The sequence below is a fragment of the Rhipicephalus sanguineus genome, chromosome 1 (assembly GCF_013339695.2).
Source record: "Rhipicephalus sanguineus isolate Rsan-2018 chromosome 1, BIME_Rsan_1.4, whole genome shotgun sequence".
Taxonomy (NCBI): domain Eukaryota; kingdom Metazoa; phylum Arthropoda; class Arachnida; order Ixodida; family Ixodidae; genus Rhipicephalus; species Rhipicephalus sanguineus.
Window position 1 is genome coordinate 248,097,786 of NC_051176.1, and position 24,082 is coordinate 248,121,867.

The following is a 24,082-nucleotide window of genomic DNA, read 5'->3' on the forward strand; positions in this document are numbered from 1 at the left end:
TTAATATCCTATAAGAAATATGAGCAGAATGCAGCTGCACTTATTATTCAAACTTTCTTTGTTTATAGTGCTTGTACACTCTTTCTACTTTCCAGATTTTCCTCGGGATAGAGTGCCAGTTGTTTTAGCACCACTGCTGTACAGTGAAGCATCTGATGTGCTGATGGTAAAAGGAATGACTGAGCCAGCTTCAAACATGTCGAAACCAGTAAGGAAATCACATCTTATTGGATCGAATACAAGTCACACAGGTATGCCCTAAATTGCCTTTTTTCGTTCTTCAGATGGAATTGTCACATGTTGATCTCATCAAAGAAGTGGGTTATGGCTTTACTGCAAGGTTAGTCATACACACATTCTTTGCATCTTTTGTGTGCTTCTGTGTTTATGCCGCTCTAAAGTGTCTTGTTTTACTGTAAACGACCCTTTTATTCACAAGCTGATCATGTGCTGTTCAGAATGGAGATTAACAAAGTATTTTTTAAAATTTGGTACTCATGACAATAGACAGTTTTAGTTGAACATTAGTGTGATAGCGGTGTGAAGGGAAATAGCATTACCGTACTGGAAATCAACTTTGCAAAAAAAAAGGGAGTGTTAGTATAACATAGTACTGAAAACACCAAATGCCAGTTATAAGCATCGTTATGGTATGCAATCATGATTCAAGGTCTTTGACAGTTTTGTCTTGTAGGAAACATGCTCTTGGTTCTCGTGTCAAGCTGCATAAACAGAGTTAGAGCCAAGTTGCTGTGTGCAGTTGTGTAGATGCCCCCTTTTTGGACCATGATGGAAGAAATTTGTGACTGTGCGCTCCTTGTTGTAAAAAAAAAAAGATTCTGGCTGTAACACTGCCCTTGGACATTCTTTAAAATCTGCAGTACCTGTCACTGGGGACAAGGGTGCTACTACACTCAAACCTCATTATAACTACTCCCTTCTGCTACGAAATTAACTTTGTTATATCTGAAAATTCATTATAAATGTTTATTTTTAACACTATATTTATGACAACACTATTCTTCATTTACTTCGTTATAACCGACAATTCGTTATAGCAGTGTTCATTATATCGAGGTTTGAGTGTATTCTGTTTCATCTTGTCATCTCAGCTTGGCCCAAAGGGCTGCTGTGACCTTTTTGATTGGCTTGAAATTCCGGCATTACAGAATTCTGACAGTTCAGGAGCGAACCGTTCAGTTGCCCTTGTATGGTGGGTCAGAATTGCATGGCATAATAACTTTGGGTTTTATGCTATTTTGTTTTTGTCCTTCCTCCCCATTTTTCTGCCCTCAGTCCTCCAAGCACCTTTCACTGATCTTACGCTTCCTATGCTTCCTTTCCTATGCTGTCCCTAAACCCCAGGGCCTCGTGTAGGCTAGCGCCGGGACGTGCACTCAGTTGGATATTTTCACATTCACTTAAAACATGTTCAGTCATTTCCCTAGCTTTCCAACAGCTAATACACGTCTTCTACTTTACTGAATATTGGATGACTGTACTACCACCTAGGAAAAATAGTCAGAACTCTCCAGTCTCTAAGTATGCATGCTGTGTTCCAAGTTGTGCATAATAAAAGTTTAATATGGACCATGTACTTTATGTTGGTAGTACAGCATGTTGGGAAATTCTCAGCGTTCTCCATTTAGATGTCATACCAGCTTATGGTTAAATGAAAGCCATCTTATAGAGCGATATTCTTGGGAAATAAGCAAATTCTGCAACAGCATTGCTAAGTTCCAATGGGAGGGAGTGGTCGAGATCAGCAATATGTAGTTAAAACCGTCTAGCCAAACTATGCCAAGCTGGTAAAGTTAAATCGGAAAAATGGTGCATTTGTTCGAACGGCTAAGGATCATTTGGCGTTCTGCGTGTTACATTTTAAATATGCTATTTTGCAAAGCCCGCTATTACTCTAAACACTAAACAAAAACTGTCTGATGTCGTTTCCAGTATTTTTGTTTTGCATGCTTACTCACTTCAAAGCTTCTTCTTAGGCACATCTCATTCTTATGCCTCATTTTCTTCTCTCTCACCCCAGCCTGTTCCTATGGTCAGTAAATTTTCACTTCGTGTGCTGTATCTGCACTTGTAAAGACACTCACTAATACTTTTCGATTTTTGTGGTACAGTGTGGAAGAATGTCGCCAGAGCTTGATCCAGATGGGTCTACGAGACCCTGGGCCATGCATGGTGGCCAGAGTGCTGTCCATGATGGCCAACACTCACACAGGCCTTTCTGAGCCACTCCAAGGCCTTGGGCCATCAGCGACGTCTCCTTGGGGTGCTGACAAGGATGCCAACACAAGCCATGTTACTTGGAACATTGACATTTTCATTCAGGCACTCTATGACCTGGTAGGTGCAACATCTTCTGCTTTGCCCTTCTTTAGTAGAGGTGCTAACTAGCTGATATTTGCGACGTGATTGCGTACAACAGTGACTTTTGGTGGGCCTACACTGATGTCAAGAGAAAGCTGAGCTCCTACCTGAATATCGTAGCATCTAGATCTCTATATCACTACCGCAGGGTCGCCCAAAATATTTGTATCATCCCCAGTTCATACGATCCAAAACAAGACAACTTGTATGTCAAGAAAAAACATAAACATTATTAGGTTCAACTTCTGCACAAAAATTTGTAGTACCCAATTGTTTGCACTTTTATGCTCTCCATGTCTCAGGCAATGAAATTGATTTGTTAAACTATTTTGCTCTTCGCACTAGGTGCACTTTGAGGGGGATGTGGTTATCAGATTGTGAGAAACTAAAGAAATAGATGTCGAGGAAACGCTGTTTAAGTACCTAAAAAATGATTTTGTCAGCGTATGGATGGTGAAAAAAAGGATGTTCAAGATTGCAAAAAGAAAAACTCTGCAGTTCATGGAGTCAGCTCTCATCTTTTCCAATGCTGAGCACCGCTAGTATCTTGGGATTGTTAGAAAGTAGGCTTGGGGGTGCGAATATTCGAGCGAATAATACAGTATTCGAATTCGCTTCGAAACGAATTTAAATTCTAGGAAATTCTAGGAAGTATTCGAAATGAACGAATAGAAATATATAAACTGCATGTAACCACCTGTAAAGGTGGTTTCACTGCAGTGGAGGTGTGCTTTACCGTGAATACGCCTTTCCAGGAGAAATCCACACTGCCGCGAAGCCCCACATACAGTAAAACCTCGTTAATTCAAAGTTACTGGGACTGTGAAAAATCTAATTAAGCGGGTTTTCGAAGTAACCAAACATACAAAAAGCGGGATGCAAGGAGCTTTGAATTACTGGAAGTAATCAGAGGTGGTCGTTTGCTGTTCCTGCTAGTTTGCGGCTACAAGTAGGGGTGTGCGAATACTCGAATACAGTAGAACCCCGCTGTTACGTTCCTCACTGCTGCGTTTTCCCGGCTGTTACGTCGTTTTCCGCCGGTCCCGGCATAGCTCCCATAGGATACAATGTATTGGGAACCCCGCTGTTACGTCGTAACTGTCGGACCGTTCCCGTATGATACGTCGCGAAGTGCGCCCGGAGCCGACCGAGTGACTACCAAAGAGAGCGGCCATGGTGCATTTTCACGCTGCTTGGCCTCGTTTGACCGTAATATTAGCCGCATGAGAGGCGCAAGCAACACAATCTTTCAATTGATGCAAACAAAAGCATGGCCTTCGAGATTCAAATTGCAAAAATGGCGTCTATGACGTAACTGCTCGCGAAAGCAAGGCCTTCGAGATTGGCATTTACTATTGACAAAAGCATAGCCTCTGAGATTTGCATTGCACAAACATGGCGTGTATGACGTAATTGTTTGCGAAAGCAAGGCCTTCGAGATTGGCATTCACTTCTGCCATCGCATTGGCGTAGACTCATCATCATCGTTATTTGTCGGAGAACGGGAGGAGTTCGAGCTGGTTGGAGCTCGCATGGTCGTGCGTGCGGTTCGCGGTCGGACTCGCCGCGCCGGTCGTGATTGCGTGTGCTTAGTTCTTTCATGCCTACAGCTGTTGGTGTTAAAAAAATCACATACGTTGATTACATTTCTGTGGATGAGGCTGTCCTAAGCTCCGCGTTTCTATCCATGACTAGATCGCGGCTGAGTGTGCCAATTTTCGTGCTGCTCGTAAGAATTGAAATAAAATTCTGTCCCACTAAATATTTTGCCGTTTTTCCTGTTTTTCGGCTCTTACGTTTCCCGTCTCTTACGTTTATTTCCTACGGTCCCTTCAAAAACGTATCAGCGGGGTTCTACTGTATACGAATACGAATCGAATTCCAACTTGTCGAATAGTTCGATTCGCGAATCGAATATGAAGTATTCGGTTACTCGAATATTCGATATATTCGGAGAGTCTGTTTGGTTGGCGGGTGAAACACATACAATACTTTGAGACTGCACAGTCTGTCCAAAACTACACAAAGTTTGAATTGTGGTCGTGACACAGCCGAGCCGCGAAACTCAACTAAGACAGCCTTTTGTTTGCGCCGCACGCACAGGCTGCACTATGTCTCACTTCCTACACATGCAACACTTGCAGATACACTTGGGAGGAATTGCAGACCAATTCGCGAGCACAAAACGAAAGTGCGCCATTACGAACCGCAAAACCACGCACCACAACCTCCACAGAGAACATTACTGGCGTGCAGCACTGGTTGCGTCGCGTCGCTACACTGTAGCGTCGCTGCGCGGCCGATGATGATGATGATGATGTAGTAGTGGCCTGCCCCTTTGCAAAGGGGGAACACGCTCAGTGTCGTGACCTCAAAAAAGAAAAAAAATGGAATCAATAAAACCCGCACGCGACAAAGGCAGGAGACGCGCACACAACAGCCTAGGTCCCAAGTTCGGCGTACAGTTGTCCACCACTCAGCTGGCTGGGCAGCACTCGTGCCACCTCTCGGCGGCAGAGCCACCCAATTTCTGTTCTACTTTTGCAAACGGGATAGAGGTGGCGCTTGTTTAACTTCTCCGTTGACTCGTCGAAGCTTTTCTCGTGAACATATTCATAGTCAGTGGTGGTTAGTTAAAGGGGTCATGAACCACTTTTCCAAGTAATGATCTAATGGCCTCAGTATCGGAGTGTACTGCCTCCCGAATCGATTGCCGCAAAAATTTCTCGAATCCGTCAAGAATCAGCGGAGTTACGGGGGTTTGGCGCACGCTCCCAGCGCTTTCTCTCTTTTCTCGTGCCGGCGAGCGCACTGGAAGCTAGACAGGGAGGGATGGCATGGGGGAAAGAAGTTACGCCAGCGCGCGTCATGAAACGCGATCGCTCTCCCGCTGTGATTCGCTTGCGCGAGTGCGGCTACCGTGTACTGAGGAGTGCGGCGCCGGCAAGTGGCGGCACCCCGCGGCAAGAAGCGCATCTGATCCGAACGCCGCTCTCAATTTACGTCGGCTATCGGCCAATAAGCATGCTATGTCTCTTGCGACGTACAGCGGACATACGCCCCGCCCACCGACGAGAGTGAGAACCGGCCTCTGTTTGAAAAGAGGGTGCCTGGGGAAACGGCAACTTCGCGCTCCGCTTGTGACCATTACGCGGCGCGCACGACTGTAATATTTGGCAGAGCAGTTCATAGCCGTGTCAGCTTTCCGCAGGATGTGTTTTTTCAATCAGCCCAAGGGGTGCTTCATGACCCCTTTAACGCGTCTGTAACCACGCTTGCGTGCACTTTTTAACTTTTTCATTTTTAAATTTAATTTCATTGTTTAGTCCTCTAGGCCAGGGCATCAGTTGATGCCCGCCCGTTACAAAGGGTGGGGCCACAAATCCAATCCAATCCAACCGCTGGCTCCGCGACGTTTGGCTGTTTACGTCATTTCTCCGGGCAATCCGAAACCACCAAGTCCCTCGCAATCGAAAACCACGCTGACGTGTCCTGCTACCGAATTGTATCCGCGCGAGCTGCCGGAAAACGTCGTCCAACGGTCCTGCTGGTCAGGTGCGACATGAGTGAACGAACGAAAAGTGCCATTTGGGAACATTTCGTAAAGAACTCGGCCCAAGAGGCAACGTGCAAAAGCTGTGACATGAAACTTCGCACACCATCGAGTACGACGACGCCACTTGCGAATCATCTCAAGAACAAGCATTTTTCTTTGCACAGTGTGTTCATGAAAGACAGTGGTAAGCAAGGACGACCAGACGAAGCACAGTCGCTCATCAAAAATGCGTTGAAGTCGGGCAAGGACCTGTCGCAGCGCGAGAGAACGGCGATAACCACGAGGATTGCCAGAATGCTGGCGCTCGACCTCCAGCCTTACAGCTGTGTCGAAAATCGAGGTTTCAAAGAGCTGACGAACCACGTGGAGCCTTTGTACAAGATACCCAGCCGCACTACATTTTCAAGGACAATCATCCCGGAGTTGTACGAAGACACAGTCATGGCTGTGAAGGAGAGAATGCACGCGGACTTCCAGGAAGGTGTAGAGTCGATCTCATTGACAAGTGACATGTGGACGTCGAGGTCTAACCAGAGTTATATCAGCCTCACCTGCCACTATTTTACCTCCAACTTCGAGATGAGAACCTTTGCGTTGGTAAACCGGAGCGTGACCGAGAGCCACACTGCTTGCAACATCCTGGAGCACCTGCAAGCAATGATGGATAACTGGGAGCTGCCACTGCAGAAAGTGCCAGTCTATGTGGTGACGGACAATGCACGAAATTTTCGCGCGCCCCTTAGGGGTATTTCTTGCGTCTCAATGCAGTGTATGGGCCATACACTGCAACTAGCTATAAAAGATGCCAAGGAAGAAACAGCAGGAGTGCCTGCCATTCTCAAGAAGTGTCGCGCAATTGTTGGCCATTACAAACACAGCGCCCAAGCTGCGGCAAGACTGAAGGACTGCCAGTGACGAATGGAGCTCTCAGTTCTGGAACTTATTCAAGACGTGGAAACAAGGTGGAATAGTGAGCACGACATGCTCTCGCGTCTTGTGCAGCTGAAGGAAGCCATCTGTTTGGAGCTGGCCACCTCTGAGACAACTGTGCCCAACCTGGCACCACAGGAGTGGAAAGCTGTGGCTGGACTATTCAAAGCTCTTGAACCAATCGCATCGGCAACCAAAGATCTTAGTGGCCACAAATATGTAACTTTGTCATCAGTGGTACCGTTTTTGTATGGAACACAGATGGTTCTGAAAGACTGTATTGCAGCCGATGATGACACCTCAGAGTTTGCTAGAAATTTGCTGAGAAGCATGAGGACAAGGTTTCCAGGGCAGGACGAGCAAAAGGAGTATGTGCTGGCAACTGCCTGTGACCCAAGGTTTAAGAACCTCTTCTGTACTGAAACATTCCAGGAAACAAGCTTGCAAGAACTGAGTTGCAGCTCCCTCCAGAAGAAGAATCAAGTGACTGTGTCGAAGCGTCGACATCTACAGCTCACAAGGAGCGTGTCAGCAGCATCTGGAATAGCATTGAGAAGCTGGTGGCGTCATCAGAAAGAAGACACTGCACTGAAACAGCCAACCTCAAGGAGTTTAAGCGGTGCCTTCGAGAGCCCACTTGCAGCAAGGACCAAGACCCTCTAGCATGGTGGAAAGAAACAGGCAAGCAGCACTTCCCAGAATTGTGCAAGATGGCCATGAAATACATGGGCATTCCCGCAACAAGTGTACGAAGTGAAAAGTTGTTTTCAACGGCTGGTAACATTGTTACGGCCCGGAGGGAGAAGTTGACCTCAGATCACGTAAAACAGCTGCTTTTTTTGCATGAGAATTTGTAAACATTTGTGCTTCTTTTAAATAAACTTGACATTCGATATTCGGCTTTTTTTTTTTAATTCGATTCGGTATTCGATTCGAGACTATTTGGTATTCGCACACCCCTAGCTCCAAGGGTTATGTCTTCCAGCAATACCTGGTCCCAATTTTGCCGCTAAACCGGGGAAATGGCGGGCCTCGCTGCTGCCAGCGTAAGAAAAAAAAAAAAGTGGAAAAAAAAGACCGGTCTCGTGGTCAACTGAAATGCGCGCGCACCTGCGGAAAAGACGTGATGACTATTCGCTTCGAATTCGCTTCGGACCTAAAACTTACTATTCGCACAAGCCTATTAGAAAGCTCAAAGTTTCATGTCACATTTTTGTTCCCACCCTTCTCGGCAATGATTGTTGCATAGGATAAATGCAAACAACAATAACGTTAGCAGGAAGTGCATGTGGCCCTCCGATGGGCTCAGTGCACCAGCATGTTGAAAGGCACCTATGGCAACTGTGCATCACTGCTACTCGCAGAGTGCTTGCTGCTAATCTTTTTCGCGAATGCTTCGGCTGTTATCAGCTTCTTTGTTAATCGCACTGTGTTCGCAAGCTGCAAAGCAGTGCTCAAAACGTTCGAAAGCTTGCACTCACACTGACAGCACTGTGCAAACCTCTTCTGCTTCGTACTCTGAAAAATAGCAGGCCGTTACTGTAAAGTTCAGATGGTCTGGTGATTAGATCGTGTTGGACCGAGCAAGTCATCAGCATATCGTGCAATTTTTTGCAGTGCTTGTAATAAAGTGACAGCGAAGCAAACAATTGCCCTTTGTCATCAAGGCTTCTACTATACATCGGATGATGTACTGGTGCCATTTTACTTGACAGACTGGAAACAGTCTGCTAATGCCTGCTGTCATGCTGCTCCACTTAGCCTCAAGGTTCATGCACGTCTAATGTCATCATTAGTGAAAATAGCGTATAAGTTGCTCTTGGAAAAGCGAAAAGCATGAAAAAAATGTCTGAGTGGCATGGTTTGTTGAAGCCGGCACCAGCTGTGGACTGCCAAGTGAGGTACAGTAAAACCTCGGTAATTCAAAGTCGTTGGGACTGTGAAAAATCTTCGAATTGAGCGCGTTTTCGAATTAACCAAACATGCAAAAAGCGGGATGCAAGGAACTATGAACTTCTGAATAGGAGGGAGGTTGTTTGCTGTGCCTTCTAGTTTGCGGCTCCAAGGGTTATGGTTTGCAGCAATACCCGATTATAATTTTGCCGCTAAACTGGGGAAACGACGGGCCTCGCTGCTGCCAGCGCAAGAAAAAAAAAAAGAAAGGGGGAAAAAAACGGTCTCGTAGTAAACTGAAATGCGTGCCTGCGGAAAAGAAAACATGCTTCACTGCAACACAGTTATGACACGCGGGCAGCATGTCACCAGCACTTCGCAGCGTCAGTGCGTCTTGTCCAACCATTTGCACATTCTTTCTGGTAAAATAAAGGATTTAATAATGATCAGTGTGACGGGATTCGCGATGAGTTCTGGCTGGAAAACACGATCATTGAAGTTTTCAAAATGAGTCGTCAGGGGGGGAAGTAGGCATTGCGGGCAAATACTCTGCCAGCAGTGCAAGTGTGTAAATTGCTAGAGCAACCGCCAATCAGAGGTTCGCATACATTGCGAATTCCGTCGGACCGTCCTTTATTGATTTCTTTATTTTTCCAGAAAGAATGGGTAAATCATGACACACCGATGTTGTGAGAAGCATGGGTCATGCTGCCCGTGCGTCACCGCTGTATTGCGATGAAGCGCGTCTTTTCCGCAGGCGCACGTTTCAACTGATCATGAGATCACTTTTTTTTCTTGCGCTAAGGCTGGGGTGCTTCATCTGTCACTCATTAGTATCGCTACATTGCATTACTTTGTGGCTCCTAAGGGCCAATCGTTTCTGCGGATTTGCGGCGAAATCGGGAGCGGGAATCTGCACATGGCACTCAAAGTATTCGAATTAACTGGGCTGGTACTGACCGCCGCTTCACGTTGTCCACTCAAATTTACATTGCAAAATATGGGACCGCAGAAATTCTTCGAATTATGCGGGATTTTGAAATAACTGTGTTTGAATTAATGAGGTTTTACTGTATCAGTGTTGGGGCCCATGTGCAGCTTTGGACACAAAATTAATGATTTAGCATATGTTGCTTCTAGAGATGATAGGAAAGGTTTGGCAAAACACTTCTGCTGCCTGGTGACGTGTTTTGAGGCTGCGAAAGTGAAGCCATCCAGCATGTCCTATGTCGCTAGCGGTTTCACATTCACATGACAGTGTGAATGCAAAGCCTCAAAATTTGTGACCTCGAAAATTGAAACTTCGAAACCCTCAATATTTAACAGTTATGTTAGCAGTAAGTGTAAATATGACAAAGCCAATTCTGTATTGCAAGGTATCAGTCTGTGATGCAGCCACCTTTCGTTCAAAGCCAATGATTACTCCACTTTTCACAAGTTTTTAATCTTTGCATGCTCCATTGTATTCATATCTTCGCAGGTACCTACACTAAACTGGAAAGAAGTGGTTGGTGAACTGGACTTCCCAGGCTTTTTTGTGAAGGATCGACAAGGCCTGAAGCTCCTGTGGCATGGTTTGTGCAGAGGGCTGGGCAGTGAGCCCTTCCCTACTGACCGCTTGTACAGAGTTTGGAGGAACCCAGACTCCCAGGTTGGGCTATGTGTAACTTGTCATTAGCATAAAAGTGCAGTTTTGAAACAATTGCGGTAGGTGTTGTATGTGTAAGTTTTGAAATATTGCAGATTACAAATGCTAGTTTTTTTAGTTAAAGTGCAGAGACAGACTGGGCCCATGGATCCTACCATTCTAGTCAACAGAACCATGCTCTGGATAAATGCACTGCTAGTACAAGCTTTGAAATGGGAAGAAAAAAAAACTGTAAACTGATGTGCTAGTGTCTACCTCTATGACCTACTCTGTCTGGTGGTATTCTAGCATAGCACTGTTACTGTGCAGTTCATGTGCTAACAAGGCTAACATGTAATCACTTAAAGAAGACATCAACCTGTTCGTGACAGTTTTAGCAAAGCATTCCATGCTGGCCTGTAATTATTTCGCACAAAATGGCATGAGGTATATTCACTTTATTTGTAAATAGTAATCATTTATCCAACAGGGAGTTTAAATGCTTTTCTTCATCAGCAATGGCTTGGATTACCTGGCATGTGCTTTGAGAGTAAACAGCAAAGGCTGTTGACACCTTAAGTTTTCCCATGTTGAATAGTAAACTGTGTGTCCATAGCACATCAACCTGCTCAGGATAATAATAATAGCGGACTGAATGGGTAACACATATATACATAGCAATTTTTTTCTTTGCAGCTATCATTATTCCACCAAATTATGAAAAATTCTGACATTGTTTGCCTGACCGACTACAAGTACCGGCCAGTGTCGATGGAGATTTTGAAGGCACTTCCTGAAGATGACAACAGAGACATAGCCAATTGGTTAGCAAAATTTTGGTTTTAAGAACAAGACTCCTGTTGTGTGTCAGCGTCATTCTGAGAGCTTTTTCTTTTTGCAGGAAATCTTTGGACCTTGTAGAAACTCTCCTGAACTTGTCTGATAAAGTGCAGTACTCATCACATGTACATGATTTGTTCAAATATCCTGTTCAACATTGTCCTGACTTGCTGATGCTTGGGCTTCTACAAGCTTCGGTAAGTCCACATGGAATATATTTGTACGTTAACTTGCATGCCTGAATTTTTATAACATGCAAATATCCACTTTCAGGGGCCCATGCAAGGGTTTCGTCAGGAACTGTTGACAAACCTTGTATTTGTGTTCCTGAGCAATCATCCCAATTCGGCAATCGTGCTTCAGGCAGCTTGGAATGTTCAGGTAAGATATCTTAGTATTTGAAAAGTATGACTGTAGTAGATATTAAATAGTTAAGCATTGCCCCACCACGGCGGTCTAGTGGTTATGGTGCTCGACTGCTGACCTGAAGGTTGCAGAATCGAATCCTGGCCACAGCGACTGCATTTTCGATGGAGGCGAAAATGTTTGAGGCCCATGTACAGTGAAACCTCGGTGATACGATCACGGCTCATACGAATTTCGGGGTGATACCAATTTTTCTTTGGTTCCGGCCAAGGCCCATTGGCCTGCACTGTAATGGAGTACGGTTGTTGCAAACAGATTTTCACCCTGGGACGTTTGATACGAACGTACGCTACTGCGGAGGTACGAAGAGGTGCTGTCGCGGAAGACGTGCTAAGCACATGCGGGCGCTGAAATGCAAGCGCGGGCATGCACGCCACGCCGCGCCGCAGTTTGTCAGAATCACGGTGTAAAAAAAAAAAAACTTAAACAGTGATCAGAATAAATCCTCATTGACGCGTCGTAGCCTCTGAGATCGTGTGCGCGAATCTTGGAGGCCCTAATGTACCTCCATGTGTTTTCATGTTTAGATTGCAAGTCTTGTCATGCAAGCGATGTCCTCATGCATCAGACATCCTATGAAAGGCGGACGAGGACCGAAAGGAAGATCTCGCGAAAAACATCCGAAAAACATTTTGAGGATCTCTCCAAAAACATCTCCAACACCACCGCGATAGGAAAATAACATAGGACCACAGTTCTAAAATTTTCTGGCCTTCATCTATCGCGTTAAAGCGCTCCTTAAGTCACTTTCGCTGCACTACTCTGTTGTCACGCGGAAAAGCATATTGAGATTTGGAAGAAGGGGCTGCTAGCTGTCGCGGGTCACAACACACCTGGTTAAATGAATACACACGCGCGCACGGGCTGTATATTTACGGGTGCAGGTATGATTGTTGATGTCCAAAAAGTTCAGTGGCAATCAATCATTCAGAGCTGTTCGTGACTTTGCTGCGGCCTTGAAAAACAATAACTGAAAATGTACGGCAGCTTTCTTTTGTCGCATGCTAATTTACCATACTTTCTGGTGATACGAATTTGGGATGATACGAATATTTTTGGTGATCCTGCGAGAGTCGTATCACCGAGGTTTTACTGTACTTAAGTTTAGGTGCACGTTAAAGAACCCCAGGTGGTCGACATTTGCGGAGACCTCCCCTAGGGCGTCTCTCATAATCATATCATGGTTTTGGGACGTTAAACCCCAGATAATATTATTATTCATAGTTAAACATTCCAGTAATCAAAATGTATACTTTGTTGAGCGAGGTTGTTTGAATAATGAAATTTCTAATTGAGCCAGATATGACTATTCAAGAAAAGTTGCTTCAGATATCAAATATATTTCAGATTTCTTAAAGAAAAAAAGTTCATAAAAGGTTCTGAGGAGTCTATTTGCAACATAAATACTTGTCTACATATTTTGATACATGTACAGTAAAGTCCTGGCCATGGAAATTTTGCGGATCAGGAAAAATATTCATATCAACAAAGAACATTAGAAATTAGTATGCGACAGAAGACAGTTGGTATGTCTTTTCATTTATTGTTTCTCTGGGCCGCAGCATTGTGATCGACAGACCTGAATGATTGCCAGTAAAGCTTCTAGATGTCTGCGATCATACTGGCATAAATATACGTCATGTGCAAGCGAGTATATTTAAGGGACAAAATGTGCTGTGACCAGTGACAGCTAGTAGGCCCTTCCTAAACTTAGTACACTTTTCTGCATGACACTAGTGTACTGCGGCGAAAGTGACTTTCAGAAGCGTTTTGCTTGTGGTAGACCAAGGCCAGAAAATTTTAGAATTGTTGCCCTTTGTTGTTATTTTCTTTTTGCGCTGGTGTTGGGGCTGTTTTTCGAGAGGTCTACAGCCGTGCCGAAGCAATCAGGAGGATTGCGTGGTAGCTTGTGTTTGTATCAAACGTGGCAGGATGAAAATCGGTTCGCAACAACCGTACTCCTGTAGCAAGCTAATGGGCTCTGGTCGGGGCCACATAAAATTTATCACCACCCCGAAATTCGTACAAGCCGGGATCATATTACCGAAGTTCTACTGTACTGTAAACAACCTCATGTGAAATGAATTCTAGAGTTTGTAAATAAGAAGAAAAGGAACGCATAATATATGGTGAATGATTGTAATGACTTTATAGAAAAAACATGTAACCGTATGCACGTGGTACAGTGTTAATGGTCACTAATGGAATTATGAAGGGCTATACTAGGGCATTGCACATAATATTGGAAGAATCCAAATGGAATTAGGCTGAATTATAAATTTCTTTGTCTAAATAAAGACACCAAATTAGTGTATCACCCTCAGCAAAATAGGCTTACTAATTGCTTGGTAACTAGTGTGAATAAATAACCTCCATATGTTTATCCAGGAAATAGGTTATCTGTAGGCTTGTGCGAATATTCAAGCAGTTCGAATTCGCTTGGAAACGAATTTAACTTATTCTAAATTTGAGGTATTCGAAATGAATGAATAGACACATACAGGGTGTTTTTTTTCGGCAATACAGATATTTTATAAAAATTCTATGACAGTAAGCCTGTTGCCGTTTTCACACATGAACTCTATGTTGAGGCCGAAAAGCCGCAGTTAAAATGATACTGTTGCCACTAATTAACAAAAACTCGTTCATTAACTTTTTGATTATTGTCTTGAGGGCAGGTGTTCATATTAGAAAGTTGTAGTGCGTGCCAGTTTATGCCACACCCAGTTCTTAAAAATCACGAAAGGTGCACGTAGTTCAAGATATTCATCATAGAATTTCAAGGGTGAAATCGAAACTGATTGCGCCTGGCGTGCACAAAGTGCAGCGGAACACCGGGATGACACGTGACAGGGAAGCGAGGAAATTTGAATGAAGGCGCGCAGAAGCAGAATCTGGCCAGAAAAATCGGCAAGCATTCTGAAATACACAAGTAGAGAGCTTAATGTTTGTGTGCGATGGATGGTGCTTATGTGATTTTCTTAAGCTATAAAGAGGCACGAGTAAATATTTCGCGTGTCTGCAAGAAGAAGCGCCGAGGTGGCAGCCTCTGTGTTTATGCTTACAAGACAAAGATAAGGTTGATATCACGGTTTTCTTGTGCACAGTTCAAAAGAAACGATAAGCACCAAGCACTTCATGCAAAAATAAGGCAATGCATGGGCACAAGTGAGATGACTTGCAGCTTTTCACGAAAACATAGGGCCGCGGCGCGCCTCCATTGACATTTCTTCGCTCCCATGTGACTGGTAGTTCCGGTCTGATGTAACCGAACGGTCGCGCTTCGTGCGTGCTTTGCGCGATCAGTTTTGATTTCGCCCTTGACATTCGATAGATATTTCGAACTACGTGCAACTTTTGTGATTCGTAAAAAATTAGTATGCCATAAATTGGTACGTGCTACAACTTTCTAATATCAGTGATTCCACTCCTGCGCCAACTGCGCCAAAGTGCGCCAAATTGTATTTACTGCGCCATCCTGATAATATCGACGAAATTTGCGCCAAACTGCGCCAAAGTCTCGGGTTTGGGGGCGTCTATCACCGGCAATCGCACTGCTGGTGCGTCAGAACATGTGCAGCTCGATCTTGGGGCTGCCAATAAAGTCGCAATCATGGACCAAGAATTATTCCGCTGAATAAATAGCGCTCGGGCGTGCGTTCCGAGTAAGCCACGATGCCATGCACGGTGCCGACGCAGCTTCTGTTCTGCAAGTCGGCTCGACAGCAAAACGCGCTCTCCGCAGAGGCTCGTGACGTCTAGGCCTCTCGGTAGCGAGAAAGTGCGACGGCGATTCATCGGCGGACGTCGTATGTTCCAGAAACGCTGCTGATAGCTCGTTTCAAGCGTCGCACGGCACGTAAGGAAAGCACTGTTCAGTAATAACTACATGAGTGCCGCTAAAATGTCTGTCACTTCTGTTTCCGGACATCACGGAATGAAATCTGGGATCGCTCGCAGTAGATATATGGGACAATATCGAATTTTCCTTGCTTCACGTTTATGGAAGAGCACGCGAACGGTGGAAACGCGTTGACACTTTTCCTCAGATATACTTTATCCATGGATCTTCATCCCAGCTTTTCCGTAATTCCTTCCACCAGTGCATCCGAGTTTGTAATCACTCTGCGGTAAATACTCCCTATAAGGCCCTGCCATTTCGACCTCACGAGTTAGGGTTCCAATTCGAATTTTTTGCTTGCTTTTTTAAAAATGTCATCTCATTAGTAAAATCATATCTCCTGGTCGGAGCAGCCGCAAATGCGCAGCTGTCAGTAGCGGGCCCGTCGCTGACGGCCCAAGGCTACGCCATGTTACACGTCCGCCCCTCGCTTTCGGGGGTCAATAGCTAACGGTTAAAAAACTAAGTTTCGCTTAAGAGCGAAGCAATGAATGCGATACCAAAAAATTGTATTGTGAAACGAAGCAAGACTAGCAGCTAACTCTTTTGGATCCGATCTCGCGTAACTCAACAAAACGCTGGTTTAAGGGAATATGGCCCCTCCAGGAACCGAAGCGTTTTCTTGCTCTGAGTTCTCTAAACGCGAAGTAAGCGTTGAGAGCACAGCAAGTTTACGAGCCGTCTCCTGATGCCTCGAGATAGCGCGCGCGCAAGCGACTGCGCCCTTCGAACGATGCGGTCCCCCCCCCCCCTGCTGCTCCCCTGGCGTCCCTTCATGCTCCTTACGAAAGATGGGCGGGGCGTTTCTTCTCTGTTTGATGAGCAATCGACGGCAGGCCCGCACACGGGAAGATGTTATCTCATGCGCTGTCCGTGCGGCGGAGACGGCCGGCTTGTTTAATCTCCGCTTCAGCCGCGTTCGTCGCCAGCGCTCGCGAGCTTTTACCCGCGGCTAGAATGCGCGTGGTGATGTCATTAATTTGGACTTTATACGGAAAATTACGGCAACGGCGACGGCAAAAATCCACCGAGAGTGTCCATATAATTGCTATCGCAAGGGTCAATGTACGGGGCTGATTTTGCGCCCCCCCCCCCCCTCTTAGGTGATTAGGGGGGGTGGGCGCCCCCCCCCCCCTGCCCCCCCTGTGCGCATGCCTATGCTCCTGAGATTTGCAATGAATCGAAATATTTCTAGCTTTCATAAGAGCCCCATAATAATACTCAGGTGCTTGAATGTTAATGCAATATGCTTCTGTATTGCACTCCAGGATATAAAATTCGCTGCTCCAAAGTGCTCCCAGATGCAAAATTATCTGCTCCAAAGTGCTCCAAGATGAAAATTTTGCTGCTCCAAAGTGCTCCAAAACGGAAATTTTGCTGCTCCAAAAATTGCTCCAAATCAGAAGTCCTCGGTAGCATCACTGTAATATAAACACTTGCCCTCAAGTCAATCATTAAAAAGTTAATTAACGAGTTTTTGTTAATTAGTGTTAATAGTGTCATTTTAACTGCCGCAATGTTTTTCCGCCTCGACGTGGAGTGCGTCTGCGAAAACGACAAGAGCCTTACTGTCATAGGATTTTTATAAAAAATCTGTATTGTCTAAAAAAAACACCCTGTATGAACCGCATGTAACCCCCTGTAAAGGTGGTTTCACTGCAGTGGAGGGGTGCTTTACCGTGGATACACCTTTCCAGTGGAAATTTGCACTTCCACGAAGCCCCATTTCAAGGTTAAATGGACAAACTAACCTCACATTGATTCATCATTTTTTAAGTTCAAGAGCTCTTTATACTGGCTTATATGCTCTAAGTATAGTACATTTTAAAATGTAACATATTGTTACGTAAAATGACACGAGGCGTGACTATTTACAAGTGTATTTGCACTGATGTGCACAGCATCGGTCAAGATGGAGGACAGCACCCACAGCAGACAGACAGGCCAGTCCTCTTTGTCGTCTTCTGTATGCAGAATATCTGGCTCTTGATGGGTTAGCTACGTAGCATAACCCCCGGCGGTAAAAGCGCCGTCTCGGTGCACTTTAAACATGTTCTTCAGAAGGAGGGCGGTATTGTTTGAGCCGACTGACGTGCACTACGTCACTGGGCTCACTGGGATCTCGTAGGTGACGTCCGTTACCTGGCGGACGATACGGTATGGACCCATGTAGCGGGATAACAACTTCTTGGACAGGCCAACACGACGAACTGGGCACCACAGGAGAACGAGGGAACCAGGCGAGAAATGAACGTCGACATGCCTGCTGTCGTAGAGGGTCTTCTGAGTTGCTTGTGAAGCCGACAGCCTAGAGCGGGCGATATGACGCGCGTAATCTGCACGAGCGATAGCATCCCGTGCGTATTCGCTCGGCGGAGATGTAGTATCCGGAAGTAGGGTGTCCAGTGGTAACGTCGGATCACGGCCATAGAGCATGTAAAAAAGTGAGTAACCGGCGGTATCATGACGCGATGAATTGTAAGCGAAGGTCACGTGAGGTAGCGCCAGGTCCCAGTCATGGTGGTCAGATGAGACATACATGGAGAGCATGTCCGTGAGAGTGCGATTTAGGCGCTCGGTGAGGCCATTTGTTTGGGGATGGTAGGAAGTAGTCAACTTGTGCTGCGTTGAGGATGAGCGTAAAAGATCGTCAATTACTCGTGACAAAAATGTGCGGCCACGATCGGTGAGCAGTTGACGAGGAGCGCCATGGTGTAGAATGACGTCGTGGAGCAAAAAGTCGGCAACGTCAGTAGCAGTGCTGGTGGGGAGCGCTCGAGTGATGGCGTACCTGGTCCCATGGTCTATAGCAACGGCGACCCACTTGTTGCCAGAGTTGGACTCAGGAAAAGGGCCGAGAAGGTCTACACCAACACGGAAGAAAGGTTCGGTAGGGATGGAGATCGGGTGGAGGAGTCCAGCAGGGGGTGCGGCAGGTCGCTTCCGATGTTGGCATTTATTGCAGGAGGCCACGTAACGTCGAACGGACCGGGCGAGACCGCGCCAAAAGAAGCGGCGCCGGACACGGTCGTACGTGCGAGATATGCCCAGTTGGCCGGCAGTGGGCTCGTCGTGAAGCTCATGCAGGACCGTTGAACGCAGATGTTTAGGCACGACAAGAAGTAACTCAGGGCCATCGGGCAGAACGCTACGACGGTACAGCGTGCCATTCAAGAGGACGAACATGCGGAGTGACGCGTCATTAGGGGCAGATTCGAGACGGCCAATGAGTGATCGCAAGGAAGCATCGCGACGTTGTTCGTCAGCAATCTGAAGAAACTGAGACATGGACATGACGCTGGCGCTAGGCTCGATGACTGATCCGTCTGGCTGTTCAACAGGGTAACGGGACAAGCAATCGGCGTCCAGATGGAGACGTCCAGACTTGTAGGCAACTGAGTAGGAGTACTCCTGAAGACGCAGCGCCCACCGACCAAGTCGTCCAGTAGGGTCCTTCAGTGAAGAAAGCCAACAGAGCGCGTGATGATCTGTCACGACACGGAATGGGCGGCCATACAAGTAAGGGCGGAATTTTGAAACCGCCCAGACAAGGGCAAGGCATTCTCGTTCTGTTATAGAGTAGTTGCGTTCAGACTTCGAGAGGAGCCGACTTGCGTACGCAATAACACGATCAGTGCCTCACTGCGTTTGGGCCAATACTGCGCCGATGCCGTGACCGCTAGCGTCTGTGCGCACTTCTGTAGGAGCATCGGGGTCAAAATGTGCAAGAATGGGTGGTGTCGTTAGAGCGGTGATTAGCTGAGAAAAGGCGTCAGCTTGGAGAGGACCCCAACAAAACGGGACGTCTTGTTTGAGAAGGTCAGTGAGTGGGCGTGCAAGTGCCGCGAAGTTTTTCACGAAACGGCGAAAGTACGAGCACAGGCCCACGAAACTGCGAACATCATGGACAGAGCGAGGAACGGGGAAGTTCGTTACAGCGCGGACTTTGGCCGGGTCTGGTCGTACACCGGAAGCGTCAACGAGGTGGCCCAATGCAGTAATTTGTCGAAGACCGAAGTGGCACTTCGAGGAATTGAGCTGGAGGCCAGCTTGTCGGAATATTGATAGAATGGTCGAAAGGCGTTCAAGGTGTGTTGCGAAGGTGGGTGAGAAGATGATCACGTCGTCCAAGTAACACAAGCACGTCGACCATTTAAATCCTTGAAGCAGTGTGTCCATCATTCTCTCGAAGGTTGCTGGAGCGTTGCAAAGACCGAAGGGCATGACCTTGAATTGGTAAAGGCCGTCAGGGGTAACGAATGCGGTCTTCTCACGATCCATGTCGTCTACAGCAATTTGCCAGTAGCCAGATCGGAGGTCGAGAGATGAAAAGAAGGTGGCGCCATGGAGACAGTCGAGTGCGTCGTCGATACGTGGAAGAGGGTGCACGTCTTTCTTAGTAATTTTGTTGAGGTGCCGATAATCAATGCAGAAACGCCAGGAGCCGTCTTTCTTCTTTACTAATACCACGGGGGAGGCCCAAGGGCTAGACGATGGCTCGATGATATCTTTCGCTAGCAATTTGGCCACTTCTTTTTGAATCACTGCTCGCTCTGATGCAGACACGCGGTAAGGCCTACGGTGGATGGGTGCAGAGTCACCGGTGTTAATTCAGTGAGTGACAACCTTAGTCTGGCCCAAGGGACGATCATGGATGTCGAAAATGTCACTATACGAGGCTAAGACCTGGGAGAGAGCGTCGGCCTGATCAGGAGAAAGGTCTGATCCAATCATGTTTCGAAAAATGGCGGCGTCAGAACCGGGCAACCGTGAGACTTCAGCTTGGTCCGGAGCAGTTACGGCGACAACGTTGATGTCATCGTCGGTTATAGCTGTGAGTTGGGCGAGCGACATCTGGTAGGGCAACACTTGGGGGATGAGGCCGAAATTGAGGAGCGGAAGGAAGACGGAGTTATCCACTATGGTGGCGATGGTATGCGGCACAGTAATATTGCGTGTAAGCCGTGCGTCTGTTATAGGTGTAACGATGTAGGAACTGGAGGGGTCGATGACAAACAGACGTACGTCACTGCTCGAGGTGGCAGGCGAACAAAAGTGGTTGGGCTCAAGCGGCTGACGGGCTTTTCACAGTTATCGGCGAGAAGAGGAAGATCGAGGCTGAGTGTACCAGAAGAACAGTCAATTAAGGCCGAGTGTGCCGAAAGGAAATCAAGGCCAAGTATGAGGTCATGAGGGCAACGAGCTAGAACGGCGAAAAGGACGACGGTGTGACGACCGGCAATGCTGACACGAGCAGTGCACATTCCGATTACTTCTACAGTACCGCCATCAGCAACACGTATTGCCTGTGTTGTGGACGGCGTCATAATCTTCTGCAAACGGCGGCGTAGAAGGGCGCTCATAATAGACAGGTGCGCGCCTGTGTCAACGAGGGCGGTCACAGAAACATTGTCGACTTTTACTTCAAGCAGGCTGTGGTGTGTGGGCAGCGTCAGTAGAGGATTTGTAGGCGTCGACGGTATTGCAGCTTCACCTCCATAAGCTGCAATATCTAGTTTTCCTGCTGCGAGCGTCCAGAGAAGGTCGGCGAGGGAAAGCGTCGAGGCTGCGGAGAGCGGGACTGGCGGCGTTGCGGCGACGGCGAGCGGGAGTAGCGGCGAACGGGCGAAGTAGCGTCATTGGTGAGAGGTACGTGAGAGGACGAGTAGAAATTGGAGGGTACAGCGGCTGAACGTGTAGAAGTGGTAGGGCGCATGTAGGTAGGGTAGGTCTGGCGTGGTGGGTTTGACCAGCGGCGACGGCAATAGCGAGAAACGTGCCCTGGCTGGTGACAGGAAAAGCAGATAGGCTGGTCATCGGGTGTTCGCCATTCCGTAGGGTTGCGGAAGGGCACTGTAGGAGAGGATCGGCGAGCGTTCCCTGGGGAGTAAGGCGGTACTACAGGGCGAGTCAGGGGACATGCTGAAGGAAGGCCGAGGTTTGCAAACTCCTGCCTGACCACAGCTTGAATGAGGGCCACCGATGGCTGTGAAGGGTCAGTGGTGTGTGCCGTAAAAACGGGTGGTTGAATGGGAGCAGGACAGGCAGCTTCAATCTCCCGACGAACAATGCGTGTGACATTGTCATAGGTGGGCGGCTGGGGAGCGGCTTCACAAGATGAGGTTGCGGCCGTGTTGGGAAGCCGCATAAATCGCTGAATTATACGGCGGCTCTTGGCTTGTTCAAACCGTCGGCACTCTTTGATGATTGATTCGACGGTGGCAACGTTGGTATAAACAAGCAGGTTGAAGGCATCGTCTGCGATACCTTTCAGCACATGCGATACCTTCTCTGACTCAGGCATGTGCTCATCAACCTGGCGACAAAGGGCGATGACGTCGTGAATGTACGCGACGTACGATTCCGTAGAGGTCTGTGCTCGAGTTGCCAGTTGATTCCGCGCAGCCATCTGCCGTCCACCGGTGTTGCCAAAAAGGTCGCGGATCTTCTCTTTGAAGGATTCCCAGCTCGTAATGTCAGATTCGTGCGTCTCGAACCACACCCGCGGTGGGCCATCAAGGTAGAAAAGTACGTTGGCGAGCATAAGGGTCGGGTCCCACCTATAGCTGGCGCTGATGCGTTCATACAGGTTGATCCATTTGTCAATGTCAACGCCATCCTGTCCGGAGAATACGCCAGGATCACGAGCAGGAGGTAGGACTACGTAGGTGGAAGCCACGGGAGGGGCAGGCGGTGACGACGATGTTCCGTCAACTTGTGACATGGTCGGACCCGCGATGATACGGCCGTTGCGGAGCTTCGTGATGAGTACAGGGAACAACCAGCGCCTCCACCACAAAGATGTTACGTAAAATGACACGAGGCATGACTATTTACAAGTGTATTTGCACTGATGTGCACAGCATCGGTCAAGATGGAGGACAGCACCCACAGCAGACCGACAGGCCAGTCCTCTTTGTCGTCTTCTGTATGCAGAATATCTGGCTCTTGATGGGTTAGCTACGTAGCAATATTTTACAGGTTATCACTTGCATTCTACCAAAAGTCAAATCCAGCTACTATTCAAAGTTGCTTCCACTTCCCTTTGAACCAAAAAGAATGACATTTGCACATTCCTTGTTTCAATTTTAAAATAATATTGTGCAGGTTAGTTGGGTCATGACATATATGCTAATTTTACAGCGAAAGCTGTTATGTGATCATTTCACCGGCCGTTTTTGGCGCCGTAGTTGTCCGCCGCCGCCGCCGGTGTCCGTAACCAGTATCGCTCGAAATAAGAAAAAAAAAAAAAACGAAATAAGAAAAAAATTCCAGGATGGAACGAGGTTCGAACCTGGGCCCTCTGCGTGGGAGCCCAGTATTCAACCTCTGAGCCATGCCGGTGCTTGAAACTGCTGTGCAAAAAGGTCCTGTACAGGCTTCATGTCGGGAAGGAACCACATTAGCATATGCAATATAGCGTGGTAGAAGAGTAAAATAAGCACCAAGCGTCGCACAACGCAAATTCTGTAACCAGGCGTCACACGATGCGAATTGCGCAACGAGTAGGTTGTTGAATGCTTCCAACCCATTACAAAGGGCTCTGCCATAATTCTTCATCGTCATCAGGCACAACATCAACAAAGTGCGCATAATGCCTTACATGCAGGTACCAACGCTCTCCGTAGAATGACGAAAAATGGCAGAGTGCCTGCTGCCCTACTTCTCAAAAATTACAATAATTTATAGCGTAGTGGGTTCCTCGCAAGTGCACTTGTATTGTTTGCCAAGGAAGCCCATAAGCGCATGATCCACTTCCCCGGGGTCTCAGTAAAATTACAATGATTTATAGCGTTGTGGGTTCCTCGCAAGTGCACTTGTATCGGTTGCCAAGGAAGCCCATAAGCGCAAGATTCATTTCCTCGGTGTCTCAGTAAAGTTATTCCCCCCCCCCCCCCCCCCCCCCCCCCCCCCCGTCTCTCCCATGTCAACGTATGTTATACAGCATGATGGGAGAGGGAAATAGCGACCGGTGCAAATTATATAACTGGTGGGCCGTTTAAAGATTCCAACCCATTACAAAGGGCTGAGGCGTAATTCTTCGTCATCAGTCGTCGCGTCAACAAAGTGCACATAATGCCTTACAGACGTGTAGTTGGTGCCTCGCTTCTCCGCAGAATGACGAATAATGGCTTAGTAGGTGCTTCCCAACTTCACAAAAATTGTGATTTATGGCGTATAGGGTACCTTTCTAGTGTACTTGTATTGTAGCCCCAAGAGAGCTTAACTGGCTCTAGAAACGCCGCTCTCCCAGCTTTCGCTGTGACTGTGCTGTGGTTTCAGCGCAGGCCTGGCGTTTTTCTTTATAATATGTGATAGATACATAACTCTTCGAATTCGATTCGAAATTACTCGACCAAATCACTATTCGCTTCGAACCTAAAATTTACTATTCGCACAATCCTACTTATCTGGATAAAAATCATTGAAACGAGTTTTACATTTGCATCATTCTTTCTCGTGGCAGACTACAAGAGCTGTTACTTCCCATTGTAGTATTCAGACGAAATGAATAGATAAATACTTC

General features: G+C 47.0%; 1 protein-coding gene across 2 annotated transcripts in view; it reads left to right on the forward strand.

Moving 5' to 3' along the window:
- Positions 1-24,082, forward strand: part of LOC119376657 (CCR4-NOT transcription complex subunit 1) — a 101,530-nt gene that overhangs the window by 9,642 nt on the left and 67,806 nt on the right. For both annotated transcript variants that reach the window (XM_037646423.2, XM_049411081.1), the window contains exons 6-12: positions 96-208; positions 285-340; positions 2,133-2,358; positions 10,242-10,412; positions 11,085-11,212; positions 11,290-11,425; positions 11,502-11,609. In XM_037646423.2, coding sequence (XP_037502351.1) covers positions 96-208; positions 285-340; positions 2,133-2,358; positions 10,242-10,412; positions 11,085-11,212; positions 11,290-11,425; positions 11,502-11,609 — 938 coding nt within the window. The remainder of the gene's footprint in view (positions 1-95; positions 209-284; positions 341-2,132; positions 2,359-10,241; positions 10,413-11,084; positions 11,213-11,289; positions 11,426-11,501; positions 11,610-24,082) is intronic.